This window comes from Psittacula echo (genome assembly GCF_963264785.1).
Source record: "Psittacula echo genome assembly, chromosome: 21".
Taxonomy (NCBI): Eukaryota; Metazoa; Chordata; class Aves; order Psittaciformes; family Psittacidae; genus Psittacula; species Psittacula echo.
The window spans coordinates 5,736,417-5,750,413 of NC_137757.1; the positions used below are offsets into that span (position 1 = coordinate 5,736,417).

A 13,997-nucleotide genomic window follows, 5' to 3' on the forward strand; every position below is an offset into this window, starting at 1 on the left:
GAGCGGGGCCAGAGAAGGGCAGTGGAGCTGGGGCAGGGCCTGGAGCACAGTGTGATGGGGAAGGGCTGAGGGACCTGGGGGGTTCAGTCTGGAGAAGAGAAGGCTCAGGGGGGACCTGATCGCTCCCTACAACTGCCTGAGAGGAGGATGGAGCCAGGAGGGGCTGGGCTCTGCTCCCAAGGAACAAGGGATGGGACAAGAGGAACCGGCCTCAAGCTGCACCAGGGCAGGTTTAGATGGAGCTGAGGAACAATTCCTGCCCCAGAAGGTGCTCAGGCATTGGAACAGGCTGCCCAGGGCAGGGCTGCAGGCACCATCCTGCAAGTGTTCACAGCCCGTGGAGACGAGGCCTCAGTGCCATGGGTCAGCGGTGGCCTTGGCAGTGCTGGGGTAAGGGTTGGACTGGATGACCTCAAGGGGCTTTTCCAGCCTGGTTGATTCCATGGTTTATGTGCATTGAGGAGATCCCCTCTCAGGCTGCTCTTCTATGGACTGCACAGCCACAGCTCCCATAACCTCTCCTCCTGAGAGACGCTCCAGACCCCTGAGCACCCCTGTGGGCTCCGCTGCACCCTCTCCAGCAGCTCCTTTTCCCCTGTGCTCTTTTCCCACCGGGTGACTGTATCCTGGTGCTATTGATCACGTTAACAATGTTATCGATCACGTTTAACGCTGCCGCTATCGATCACCGTTAACGCTGCCGGGCGCTCCCCCACCGCCACCTCAGGACCCGGCCCCTCCCCTTCCCGCCAGCCCCCGCGGTGGGCGCGGCGCTCCCGTCGGGCGGCGCGCGGCCGGAAGCGGAAGTGAGTGCTCTGGTGATCATGGTGCCGCCGGGGCGGGGAAGGAGGTGCCGCCGCTGCCCTCAGCCCGGTGAGCGCGGCGGGGCCGGCTGCAGCCGGGGGGATGCGGCTCCGCGCCCGGGCTGGGAGGCGCCACGGGCCCGCGCACGCCCCGCTGGCGGCTTTCGGCGGGGCAGTGCGGGCCCGGGCCGGGCGGGGGGAGCGCCGCGGTCGGGCAGGGGACACCTTCCCCAGCCCGCGGGCGGGGGCCGTGGCGCAGGGCCCGGCGCTTCCAGCACCGCCCGCCCTGAGGCTGGGCGTGCGGCCGGGGCCGCGGGGCCTCTGCCCGGGCGCTGGGCCTGCGAGAGGAGCGGGGGCCCGGCCGGGGCAGAGCAGCCTGACTCCCCCCCCGCCCGTGCTTGTGTTGCAGATGAGTCGCTGCGGTGTAGGTGCACGATATCGCACTGAGAGGCGGTGAGCCATGGGGGAGAACAGTCCCGAAGGCAACGTTATCTACTACGAAGTGGAGGAAGACGATTTAACCCAAGATGACAATATGATGAGGTTTGCTGATAAAAACGGGCTGGTTTCTTCATCGTCTGGGACGGTCTATGACAGGACGACTGTTCTGATAGAGCAGGACCACAGCGTGCTGGAAGATGATGAGGATGAAGGACAGTGTGGTGATCACTTGCCTTTCTTACCAGAGGGTCATGAAGAAGGATTTCATTTAATAGCAGATCATGAAGGAATGTCCCAGGGTTATGTGCAACATATTATTTCTCCAGATCAGATTCACCTGACAATAAATCCTGGTTCAACTCCTATGCCAAGAAATATCGAAGGAGCAACGCTCACTTTGCAGTCTGAATGCCCTGAAACCAAGCTTAAAGAAGTAAGTAGCTAAATATGATTTTGAATGTGATTTGTATTGTGAGTGCTTTTCACCTGGTGGCCTTAAGTGCTTTGAGAATGTGGGGCTTTTCTAAAGCTGTTTGCTGGGAGGCAGTCAGAAGGTTTCCTTGTTCTTAAAGGTTACTGTGGAGTGGAATGAATTACACTCCATTAGATCCATGGTACACTCAGTAATGCTTTGTGCTAGTAGGCAGAGCTGCTGCCCACAGTGAAAAAAGCTGTGAGTGTCATCAGTTTTCACTCAGATATCCTGCTGCTTGCTCGGGAAGCAGTAGGAAGCCCTTTTTGACATGTGGTGACGTGATAGACAGCAGGAGAGCACGGTATTGAGACTACGGCTGTGTTAGTAACGTGTGTAACTTCAGTGGTCATTTATTATTCTTTTGGTTGGGTGATTATTTCTTGTCTTCATGGATAACCCAAACTCTGTTTTTTCTCGGTTAACCACGTTCTTGAGGCCTTGGCTGCACTTCCAGACTGGTGGTGGTAGTTGAACTGTGAAAATAAACTGAGGAAAATAAGGGAAGCTTTAAAGCAGCATCTGCTCTTGTTTGAACTCTTAAGTCAGCTTACACATATAAAATGGCAGTTACTTTCAGTTCTGGTTCCCTAATGGATTCTGTCTGCATGCAAAGTGCTGAGGGCGTGTACTTGGTGTTCTCACTTTCTCGGTGCAAAAGCAATGTGAAGCTGACTGAAATATCAACACAGCGATGACTTTGTGCTCCTTTTTTGGCCCTTCCTAGTTAAATAAAGGATGATCTGTACAAATGTCCCTGCTGGTGTCAGTGGTGGAAGTATCAACTACTTGTGTAACTGATACTGAGTGTAAGAGAGGATGGCAGAAATGAGACCCTTGCTGAGAAAGGAAGCTGCGTTTGAACACTGAATAATTCAGGTTAGCAGGGAACCTTTGTTAGCACTTTCTTGGCAAAGAGGAAATGGGGCTGGAGGAGGTTGGTTCTGTAATCATGGGACTTCAGGACTGAGGTTTGTCCAATAAGCCCGTGTCAGTATAAGGAACTCTGCTTGGTTGTTATTGAGATCAGCAGCTGCTGTATCCTATGTTCTGAGCTGCTGAAATACTTGATTTTGTATGTTAGTCACGTCAGTGCTTTTCTTTTTGTAGGATAATAAGCTTGTAATCAGTAGTGTCTGAGAACAGCGTGTACTGGCTCAACAGGCATTGGTGACTGCACATGTAATTAAACAGATTTTATTTCGTCACCTCCCCTATTAAAAAAGGGAGCTTGTAAGACCTGGAATTTCCTAATGAAATGAATTTATTTTCCATGTCTTGAGTTAGTTTTCTGGAGTGGAGAGGTTGTTATTTGAGTGCAGTGGAAATAAGCATAGGTGGCACTCCTCCATCATTAAACCCCTCTTTGGCCCTGCTGTTCCAGATGCTTGGTGAGTTGTCTGGAGATGGGGAAGAAAACATTTCAAAGCCTTCAGATGTTGATGAGCCACATCTCTAAAAGTCGGCAGTCCAATTCCTTGGTACTTCCAAAACATCTGTCAGGGTTCTAACACTTGAGAGAACTCTTCTAAAGTCTTCAGTTTTCGGGGCAGTGTTAGATGTTTATGAAGCGAAAGATAGTTTTACACTGCTTATATTACCTTCAACTTCCTCTTGTTATATTCTGCTTCCCTCACTGTAATTCTGTGGGTGAGAATAAACGTGATCAGAGTCTTATGTTTCAAATGCATTATTTTGTTCAATGATAACAGAAAAAAGGAGCAATTGAAGGGGAATCTCCTCAACTCGGGATAAGTTAGGGGCAAACTGAACAGTTGAAGGAGACTTTGGCACAGTGTGACAGGTTTTGCTTTTGCTACTCTTTTGATTACTGGACAATTAATTCCCACTTCTAAGTTAATGCTTAATCACAGCTTTCCTACCTTCCCCCTGGTGCATCTCCCTGGGAGAGACAGCACATTGTCCTTTGTCTTGAAAGCAGCTTGTTCCTGTACTCCTCATACCCATCTGTGGCTTCTCCTGTGCTGCCATGTGCCTCTTTTGTTGCTGCAAGTGTACAGGGATACTCTTGAGTATTTGCTGCTGTAACCATGAGGCTTTCGTGGTCAATAGCTGCATAATTTATGTGTGTGATCAGTGCTTCTCTGATGTGCTAATGTTCCTAATGGGAAAAGAGGATTAAATGCTTTACTGCTTTAATTTTGCCTAAAATGTGATGGTAGCACTGATTCTGTCTGCAGCATCCTTCTCAAAACGACTTAGGAAATAACAGACTTGGCCTTTGACTAAAGGGGAAGGGCTGCAAGGCCTCTGGCCTACTTCAGGCCCTGAAACTCAAAGTGGTACTGCCATCTTCCTTTAAAGACATGCATTAGCATCTAGGAACCAATCCTTCATCTAGAATTAGTTCTCTCCTTTTATTTCACTTTCTAGACCTAAATAGAAACACCTAGAAAGCTTCACAGACTCCTCACTTGATTTTTAGGTAGTTCAGATCCCTTGTGCGTTATGGGAAGTACAGTGGCGAACATCCCATAGTGCAGCATGGAAAGTGTTAATTTCCAGCTGCCTTAAAACTGGAACAGGGAAGTTGACTTCAGCCCTGATAGGTGAATTGGACTGATCGGGTGATCACTGGTGAAGATAATGTACCTCTTCTCCTGTAATAAAATGTACTTTCTGACCTTGTGGCTGTCTCTTATTGGTCTCTGCTGTTGGGCTTTGGCTGACTCAACACAACCAAACCTCTAAATGATGTTGTAACTGTATTGTAACGCTGGGGTATTTAGTGATAACTTTTACCTCATTTGTGGTATAAACCAAGGGTAAGTTGCTTTATAGTGAAATCACTGTTTCCTTCTTTGTATGGTGCTTCTCATGGTGCTGTTTGTCACGGTATCAACAGGAGATTATAGCAGAGCTTACTCAACTCCTATATACTCAGATTTTATAAAGCATTCTTAAAGGGGTCCTACTGGCAGTTTTGTCCCCTACAAAACAAGTTGGAAGTAACCGAGAGACTATTTATTTCTCTTTCCTTATGGAGAGCTGCCTAGAACCCAAATTATACCCAGTATGAGTTGCCAAGCCCTCTCTTGGGCTCTGTAATCACTTTTAGATGTTAAGGTTTCTCAACTGTAACAGACAAATGAAAGGCTGATAATTAACGTTCAAGCTAATTTTATTCAGGCATATCAGATGGTTATTCCTTTTACTTCACAAGAGAGAATGAGATTTAATTAAGTGTTAGGACTGGCACACTGGAAGCTTCTGCGTGGTCTCGCTGCCTGTTGCAGTAGTTGGAAGGCTATGAGATCAAGTTCAGTGTAAAATTGCTTCCTGGTGATCCAGATAGCTGGCTGAGAAATCCCGGTGGATTCACTACACTTCAGGCATTGCCTATTTCAGTAACCACAAGAGAGAGCAGCAAAGCACAATGGAGGTTGCTTTTGAGGTAAAATGAAGTAATAAATGGACTGACGGGTAGGCCATAGGAGATGGTGAAAACTGTAGCTCTCATTCAAGGTGTTAATGGAGGTTCAGCACACAAGGCTGTGCTTTTGAGGGCCAGGTTGTGAATGTACGTTTTCCCTTGTCTTCTTCCTCCACAAGTAAGTAGTTCTGCTGGAAGCACTCAGGTGAAAGGCAGACACTCCATGGGAATAGTGGATAGGTTTGATAGCCTCTTAGCATGCTTTCCCACTGTTTTAGTAGATTTTTAGCTAGAAACTTTCAAATCACATTTTTCCTTTCTCCCTTCTTCTATTAGATGATTATTGTATAAGGTCAGCCTGCTTTCCAATGTGTGCCACCCCTTCCTCAGGTGGTGAAGCAGAAATACTGAGTTATCTGATCATTAAATGTTCTTTTTCCTTTGGGGTCAAAATCTCTTTCATTGTCTTTGATGTTTAACTGCAGACCTACCCTGTCTGGATTCCAGAAATGCTTAAGAATGGTTAAGCATGCAGCATTTTGTCTCTTAGGTGAAGAGGTACCAGTGCACCTTTGAGGGCTGTCCACGCACCTACAGCACTGCCGGAAACCTGCGCACTCACCAAAAGACCCATCGTGGGGAATACACTTTTGTCTGCAATCAAGAAGGCTGTGGCAAGGCCTTTCTTACCTCCTACAGCCTCAAAATCCACGTTCGAGTGCACACTAAGGAAAAGCCGTTTGAATGTGATGTGCAGGGCTGTGAAAAGGCATTCAATACACTGTACAGGTAGGAGGTCTCTGCTTAATTCTTCTCGTAGACATGGCTGTTGTTGTTCTGCAAGTTGCATCTGCTTTTTGTTTGTGTCTGGATCACAGAATCATAGAATGGGTTGGGTTGGAAAGGGCCTTAAGATCATTCGGTTCCAACCACCCTGCTATGGGCAGGGACACCTCACACTAGACCAGGTTGCTCCAAGCCCCGTCCAGCCCAACCTTGAAATTGTTATGCTTCTGCTGGGTACAGATATGAATATAAATCTTCCCAAAATGTGGAAATGCTGTGCCAAGAGTAGGATGACAGAGTCTGTGATGACATACTTGGCTTATTTATATTACAATAGTCTTGAATCATAGAATCCAGGGTTTTTGGTCGCATCCTTTTTAGGTTGAAAGCACATCAGAGGCTTCACACAGGGAAGACATTTAACTGTGAATCAGAAGGCTGCAGTAAATACTTCACAACGCACAGTGACCTGAGGAAGCACATTCGAACACACACAGGAGAAAAGCCATTTCGGTAGGTCACTGGATGGCAATTTTTATCTCTGTGGGACTTGTGTAATGGGCTGCCTGTGCCAAAAGGCAGCTCTGACTGTCCTGAATGAGAAGCTGTTCTTGGGAGAAAAGAGCTGAAGGCGGCTGGCATTTGAGCATGTTTGTTCTAGAGCTCCCTCAGCTGCCTGGAGAAGTGGGTGAAATGACTGTCTTCAAAGACAAGAATAGTCGAGCTATTTTTCAAACCTAAATGTGTGCCACAGCGAGCATGTTCTTGAAACATATTGCTGCTGCTCTGCTGTGATGCAGGGTTTATTCCATGAAGGAGGCCCCCTTCAAAGACTGATTTCATGCTTGGATTTTACAGTCCTATGCAAAGCCCTGCTACGGTCTGTAGAGCATGCACAGGAGCTGTTGGGAGATGCCTGATTACCAAAACAGATTAGCTTAGGCCTGCTTTTCTGAGTCCTGGGACTGTTGCACAGCATGATCTAAGGTTGTAACTAACTTATCAGGTAAGCCTGATGCTATCTTTTCTTTGATGCCTCTTTCAGATGTGAGCATGACGGCTGTGGAAAGGCTTTTGCTGCAAGCCACCACCTTAAAACACATGTTAGGACACATACTGGTAAGTCCCAAGGGTTTGTTTCTTCTTGAGTTGAACTTAATCAGTTTATATTAACTCTCAGAATCCTAATATGTATTTATGCTTACATATAATATGTGAATGACACCAAACTGAATGGTGCAGTTGATATGCTTGAGGGAAGGGCTGCCATCTGGAGGGACCTCTGCAGGCTGGAGGAGTGCACCCATGTGAGCCTTATGAAGTTTAACAAGGCCAAGTGCAAACTCCTGCACCCAGGTCAGGGCAGTTCCCAATATTCCATTTATGCACTTCCACTTATACTTGACAGGTCTTGAATTTTATGACCGTGTTTCACAAATGTATCAGTAATAATGCGTCAAAATGAAACGTCATGTTCCTGGTCAATTCACATGGTAAAATAGAAGCTTTTATCTGCAAGACTCCAAAGAATGCTGAATGCATGATGTGGCATTAAATAATCTTGTTTGTATGAAATATTACTAATCTCTTAGGTGCTTTAAAAGTACGTGTCTAATACAATGTTTGTAAGTCTGTTACATGTGTTTTGTCCTGCCTACAGGGGAGAAACCCTTCTTCTGTCCCAGTAATGGCTGTGAGAAGACTTTCAGTACACAATATAGTCTCAAGAGTCACATGAAAGGTCACGAGAAAGGACATTCCTATAATGCACTTCCCAATAACAACGTGTCTGAGGTTAGTAGCATTTCTTCCTAATGCTTCTGTATTAGGTGGAGACAAAAACATACTGTGGGGAAGAAATTCTTTGGTCTAAAGGTATAATGTTGAAGACTGGGATTTGCAAAGAGAATTGTGAGTACTTGGTGCCCTGTCTCCCATGGGTGCCTCTGTTTTGAACTGAGAACTCAGGTGAAGTCCTGCACTTGCTGGCATTCAGGGTGGCAGTGTAGGGTTTATTCTCATATGCCGTGTTGACAGCGTGTTGATAATAAACAGAGGGATCAGTATTTCCCGAACTTCTCGCATGGTATTTGGTGAGCAGGTTTTATTTAGAAAAGCTCATTTAAATTGGTCTGTTCATTTTAATCACATTAAAATTAATGCTTGGGCTGCTGCTGCTTTGAATATGTCAAATACTGACGTGAGTTTATAGGCAGTTAGATGTGTTATCGTGCTTCCCTTATAGGTTCTTGTGTTTTGATCAGAACTATGTAACAAGTACGTGAAGTGAAATAAATACTAACTGTTAAGGGCTAAACTTTTTATTTTCTATAGGCTGATTTGCTGTTTAAATTTTTGGAAGCAATGTGAAAACGATGTTAAGAATCCTTGATAGCTACTGAATCTCCTTTGCTTAGTATATTGTTCCTTTGAGTTTAGAACTGAGATTTGGATCACACACGGGTAAAAAATTTGCCTGACCAGAGCTGTATGTCTAGAAAGTAATGAAAAACATTTCTGATGCTACTTCTAAATATGTAACTTCATTTCTTTTTCTTCTTTACAGGATACAAGCCACTCGCTTTGTCTGAGTGACTTAAGCCTCATATCGACAGATTCAGAATTGCGGGAAAACTCTAATCCAGTGAGTTACTGCCCTGGAATTGCCTCACCCATCATTTGAGTTTTGCTTTTCTCTGGCAGGGTGCTTGTTCTGTTGACTAGAACTCAGCAGAGTAGATATGTGTGACTGGTGGATTCTGTTTCAGCTGTTCAGGCCTCCAGCAGGCTCTACTTCAGGCTTTCATTTCGCTACTGCAGATAGAGGAGATGAGTTCTTCCACAGCATAAGTGACTTTGGATAGGATTGGTTTAGATGTACTGAATGCTGCTGCTTTATTTCCTGTGTCTCATGGCAGTTTGCAGGAGGCTCAATCTTGACAAAAATGTGTTTTTTACACACCCTATTGAGCCTGTAAATTGACAGACATATTACTGCTGTTCTTTTGGGAATGTTGGAACAAAACCCCCAATATTTCAGCATAGTTGAGTGAAAGAGAGAGATTTTCCTCCAAAGTACTGCAGTGCTTAATTCAAGCAGGTTTTTAAAGGTTCTGCATCTGATTTTACCATAACAGTGTTCTTGCTTATTCATAACTCTTGACTGAGCTTAAATGGGACATAGTGAAATTGAATACTGAGGAGACAGGGTCATTCTGTTGTGTTTTGATGTGGAAGCAGCATGCAGTACTTTGATATATCCTAGAGCGCTGTGGATGACAAGCAGTGCATAGTCCAGGATCTGATCTAAGCAGAGCCATTTTGTTTCTGCTTCAGAAAAGGTTTCACAAAATAGCCAAGAACAAATCAATGTTTCTGACAGAAATAAGGGTTAAACAAAGTGTGGATGCAGAAGAAAGTATTTTCCTTTTAAATGACTTATTTTTGTAAGGATTTGCTCATTAGGTTGGTAAATTTGATTGTAGGTAGTAAAAGCTCAGTGGTGTTTTACACTAGGTGAGTGAAATACATTGCCTTTTGTGAAGGTGGCTGATTATTTGGAGAGGTATTTCTGACATTCGTACACAACTTGAGTGGGATTTGTGCAAAGTTTATGGAGACCTGAGATGGAACATTATCTGATGCCTTCCTCTGTATTTTCTATTTGCCAGACACATGGACAAGACCTTAGCACAATCTCACCAGCAAGCATCTTTGAGTCGATGTTTCAGAGCCCAGATCACACTGCAAATCAGGATGACTGTCAGCAGACAGGTACAGATTGTATCTGTGCTATTTCAGGAGAGCTTTTTAACAGTTTTCCTCCTCTGTACTTAATTCAGCATTTCAGATAGAAGATTGCTGCCCCACATAACTCTTAAGTAGCAAACAGAACTTTTAACTTCAGTATTGAAATGTATTCATAGAGGGTGTAGTGCTCGGATGGTGATGGAGGAACTGACAGAGCATTTACAGCATGCTGTCATACAATGCTGACACTGATGCTCTGGGGCTTTCCACATAAGTGCTTTTTCAAGCTTCCTCACTTGATGTAGCTGCACAAACTGGCTGATAAAAAGGCTTCTTGAAGCTAATGAGGCCGATCAGCTTGTGTGTAGTAGTGAGTGTTACTGGCTTCCCAAATTTGGACCTACTTTTTGATTTCACTGCCTGGTGTTACATGGTTTTGAGCACTTGTCTGAAGATGGGAAGTGATAATGCCTGACTTTGCAACTGGCTGAGGGATTTCTGCTAAGTTCATTGAAAAGATAGTTTACTCAGATCTTATGGGAAGTCATGTATTTCTATTTTTCCATGTTTCTTTTGGCAGCTGCCTTGATTGATGGCTTCAATGGCGATGCAGACTCTGTCACTGCTGTTCCGCCTTCTGCAGGAGACTCGGCGTCATTGTCTCTTCCACTTGTACTGCAGCTTGGCATCTCTGAGCCTTCACATTCAGCACTACAAGCCTCAGCAGCCCCTGCTGCTTCCTCCTCCATAGGAACCAGCTCACAGCAAGCTGCATTTGGAAATCCTGCAACTGTTTTACAATCCCCAGAAGTGCCTGTTCCTCACAGCACACAGTTTGCAGCCAGTCACCAAGACTTCCTGCAGCATACTCAGACCCCACCACAACCCCTTGTGCAAGGACTTTCAGTGGTTGCTGGGGCATCTGCCCCAACACCATCAAGTGCCACTGAGCCCCTGCCAGCTGTCGTTCAGACTGTGCCTGTTGGTGCGAACTCTGTTCTGACCAGTAATCCAACTATAACGATTACTCCTTCTCAGAGCACTGCTATTCTGCAGTCCAGCATTGTCATGGGAGAGCAAAACTTACAATGGATCTTAAATGGTGCCACTGGTTCTCCGCAAAGCCAAGAACAAATGGTTAGTATGTCCACTACATGCAGTTGGAATCATCTTATTTTCTCCTAGAGTCCTTTTGAAAAGGAAGAGGATCAAACCTGTAACTGTAAGATAACTGTGAGAAACCAGGATGCAGTGTTGTATAATGCTTATCATGTTAATATATATAAACATGCCCCCAGTGCAGCCCCTAAAAGAGATAAGGAAATAGAAAATAGATTGAGATCTTTAATCTCTTCCTCAGTGACAGACTCGACACAGCAGTTATCAGTTTGGTGTCAGACAGAGTGCCACACGGCCTGAGAATGTATGTGGGTTTAAATCTACTACTTTTGACAAGTAGAAGCACAAAAGACTCTAAAGTTTGTGTCTAGGCATTTTGTGATCTATTTCTTCTTGATGTAGCCTGATAAAGATACTGAAGTTTTCTGGGAAAGCAGAATGTTTCTGGTTCTCCATTAAATCTGGGTAGCTGAGACTAAAAGTGTTTTATCTTGCAGAATACTGTTGCCATCTGTGGGCTTTCTTAGCTGCAAATGGTCGAGACTGAATGGCTGTGGGTGCAAGCAGAATGAGCAAGCGCAGCAGTTGTTGAATTCAGTCATTCGGTTGTCAGAACCCACAAGCTGTTTTAATAAGCATGTGGTGTGGGGGGTCATTGCTGCCAATCTTTAGCACAGAACCAAGCTAAATGTTATAATTTATGATTAGTTTCCTGTGTGTTCTCTTTGGAATATGTTTATAGCTGTTTCATTCGCTTGAAGCTGCTTAGAATTTGAACAATAGAAATGGAATTGGAATCAACTCACACTTTCTCTCTTCTTTTTCCCTTTTCTTTAAAGCCACAAGTTCCAAAAGTAGTAGAAAAGGTTTTTTTTACCACTGCGTTACCAGTAGCTGGCAACACAGGTAAGCTGGACACTGAACTTGCTCCTCTTTCTCTCTGTTTCTTTATGGTACTGTTGGCTTGACCAGCATTTGTGGTGCATTTATTGATTCTAGAAATGTTGAAGAAAACCCTATCATATTTCTACCCTTCTGAGGTTTTCCATGCACTCAGAGGCTTGTGCTGAGATCTGTCCCATAGTAATTTCTGTGACAACTTGTGGATTAGATCATAAATTAGATCCAGTGTTCATAAAAGTAGTATTTTAATGGAACTTGTATAGAGGAAAAGACAGAAATGCAAGGACATAATTTGTCTTTTTGTTCTTCTGAATGAAGACATGGAACAGGTAATGAATTAGTAAACTTCATCAGTTCTTTAGCAGTTGTTTTTAGTAAGCACTATGCATGAGATTCATCAAAATGAAACAACTGTAGAAGTTCTGTTCCTACACCATGTTATTATATTGCAAAGATGAATCAGAGTCAAGAGACATCAGGTAAGTTTAAACTGTAAATCTTAAGGAAAGGAAGCCAGGCAGAGCAGCATAGGAAGAGTGAGGAGGAAGCATGAGAAATGAGATGGGAAAGAAAAGCAGACTAGAGAAAATGAATAGTAAGATACCTGTGTTGGTGTCAAGGAGTAGCATTGCTGGTGTAATGTTGTATCATCATCTTCAAAGATTGGTACGTAGGGACTGGGATACCTGAATGTCACTCTATTAGATTTGATGCTGTAAGAGTTCTAATGCTTGTCAGAAGAGGCATAGTGTGCTGAGCCTGGGTTCAACCTGAACAGGTTGCTCGTCAACAGAGTTCTTGCCACATTTTTCTTACTTACCATCTGCTAGAGTTATTCCTTGTGCTTGGAGAAAGTGAGCTGTGATCTCTGCTGCAAGGCGCATACAGTCTAATTTAACAAAGAGGATTTGTCTCTCCCTGCTGTGAAATGATGTAGTTCCATTGTGTTTTGTCTCTGTTTCACCTTCAGGAAACCCTGTTCAGCAGATTGGTCTCAGTGTTCCTGTCATTATTATAAAGCAGGAGGAGGCCTGCCAGTGTCAGTGTGCCTGCCGAGACTCTGCCAAGGACAAAGCCACTGTTAAGAAGGAATGTTCCTCTCCTGATTCAAAAGCTTTGGAGCAGCCAGCTCCCCAGCTGCAGCCTCAGACCTTTTCTTCCTCTTCCCCTTCTCCTTCATGTGGGCAGAGCAGTCAGATAGTTAACCCTCCAGACTCACAGACTGAAACATTAAGTGCCATGGATGTATCGGACTTCCTGTCCCTCCAAAGCCCTGAAACCCCATCTGATATAATTCCAATTGAAGCACTACTGCAGGGTGAGGAAGAAATGGGTTTGAATAACAGCTTCTCTAAGTGAAGATGTTCCAGATTTTCCTTTGCACCTGGAGGGTAAAACCCTCTCCTTTAGAAGCAGAAACTGAAGGATCGATTCTTTTTCCTTCCTCTGTGGAAGTTTTGTGGCTTATTTCTGCTTCACAGATGTCATCTTAGTCACGTCCCAGGTACATCCATCTTTGAGAATCTATCTAAAAAAAAAAAGGTAAAAAAAAAACTAAGAAAAAAAGAAAAAGCTAAGTTATATATGAACTGTTTTGGCTGCACTGTCTGTCACTTTTGCTTGTCATATGTGAACACAGAAGTTAAGGTTACTCGTGTGCAAAAAGATTCTGAAAAGAAAAGGGGGGGTTTAGTTTGTCTCCAATTGCACATCGCTTATTTTTGGGATTAAGGTACTGGCAGCAAGTGGGTCTTTGTTACAACTCTTTGGGTCTATGGTTTTTCTTCGTCTCTTTTGTCTGATACTAACCATGCACTATAAGGGGAGCCCAGGAAAGGAATTTGCTGTAGTAGAAAATGGCATTATTGTAGAAGATGATTTATGTGCAATCTGATTGGAATGTGATTGTCACACCACTGAGTTGGGAGCTTTGTACTAACACTGTTACTAAAGCCTACAGAAACTTTTGGGGAGCTTATTTCAGACGAGCACAAGTACCTTGTGCTCCTGATGGATCTCTTCATTTAATTGCATTAGGACTTCAAAGGGTGGTGGCAGACACTGTTTCACAAGGTGGAAACACAACTGGAGCCCCTGCTTCCTCAGGCTCAAGAGTCTGCTTCCTTTGCCTCTCTTTGAAGGATGCAGTGAGTCCCAGGTGTAGTCAGGTCGGTGCCTGCTGCTCTTGGTTTCTTTGGCTCAGAACCAAGTCATCCTCTTAATCCCTGTGACTGTTTAATCAGGAGCATGGTGCCTTTGCTGGTTACTCTCACCTTTTGTCAAGAGCAACTCTTCAGAATGATTCAGCCAAAATTCAGTTTGAATTCAG

General features: G+C 44.5%; 1 protein-coding gene across 1 annotated transcript; it reads left to right on the forward strand.

The window, feature by feature from the left end:
* Positions 1-793: 793 nt before the first annotated feature.
* On the forward strand, positions 794-13,051 carry MTF1 (metal regulatory transcription factor 1). Its single transcript, XM_080632443.1, has 11 exons — positions 794-873; positions 1,213-1,677; positions 5,661-5,899; positions 6,278-6,409; positions 6,942-7,015; positions 7,557-7,690; positions 8,463-8,540; positions 9,568-9,670; positions 10,227-10,783; positions 11,605-11,671; positions 12,639-13,051. The coding sequence occupies exons 2-11, from the start codon at positions 1,264-1,266 to the stop codon at positions 13,025-13,027; spliced, it is 2,187 nt and encodes a 728-aa protein (XP_080488569.1). The 5' UTR covers positions 794-873; positions 1,213-1,263; the 3' UTR covers positions 13,028-13,051.
* The last annotated feature ends 946 nt before the right edge of the window (positions 13,052-13,997 follow it).

What these genes read in the sequence shown, in the direction of transcription:
- MTF1 (XM_080632443.1), top strand. Translation starts at nt 1,264, where the DNA reads ATGGGGGAGAACAGTCCCGAAGGCAACGTTATCTACTACGAAGTGGAG. An exon ending in ACATGTTAGGACACATACTG is followed by an intron (nt 7,016 to 7,556) that starts GTAAGTCCCAAG and finishes TCCTGCCTACAG; the next exon opens with GGGAGAAACCCTTCTTCTGT. An exon ending in CCAATAACAACGTGTCTGAG is followed by an intron (nt 7,691 to 8,462) that starts GTTAGTAGCATT and finishes TCTTCTTTACAG; the next exon opens with GATACAAGCCACTCGCTTTG.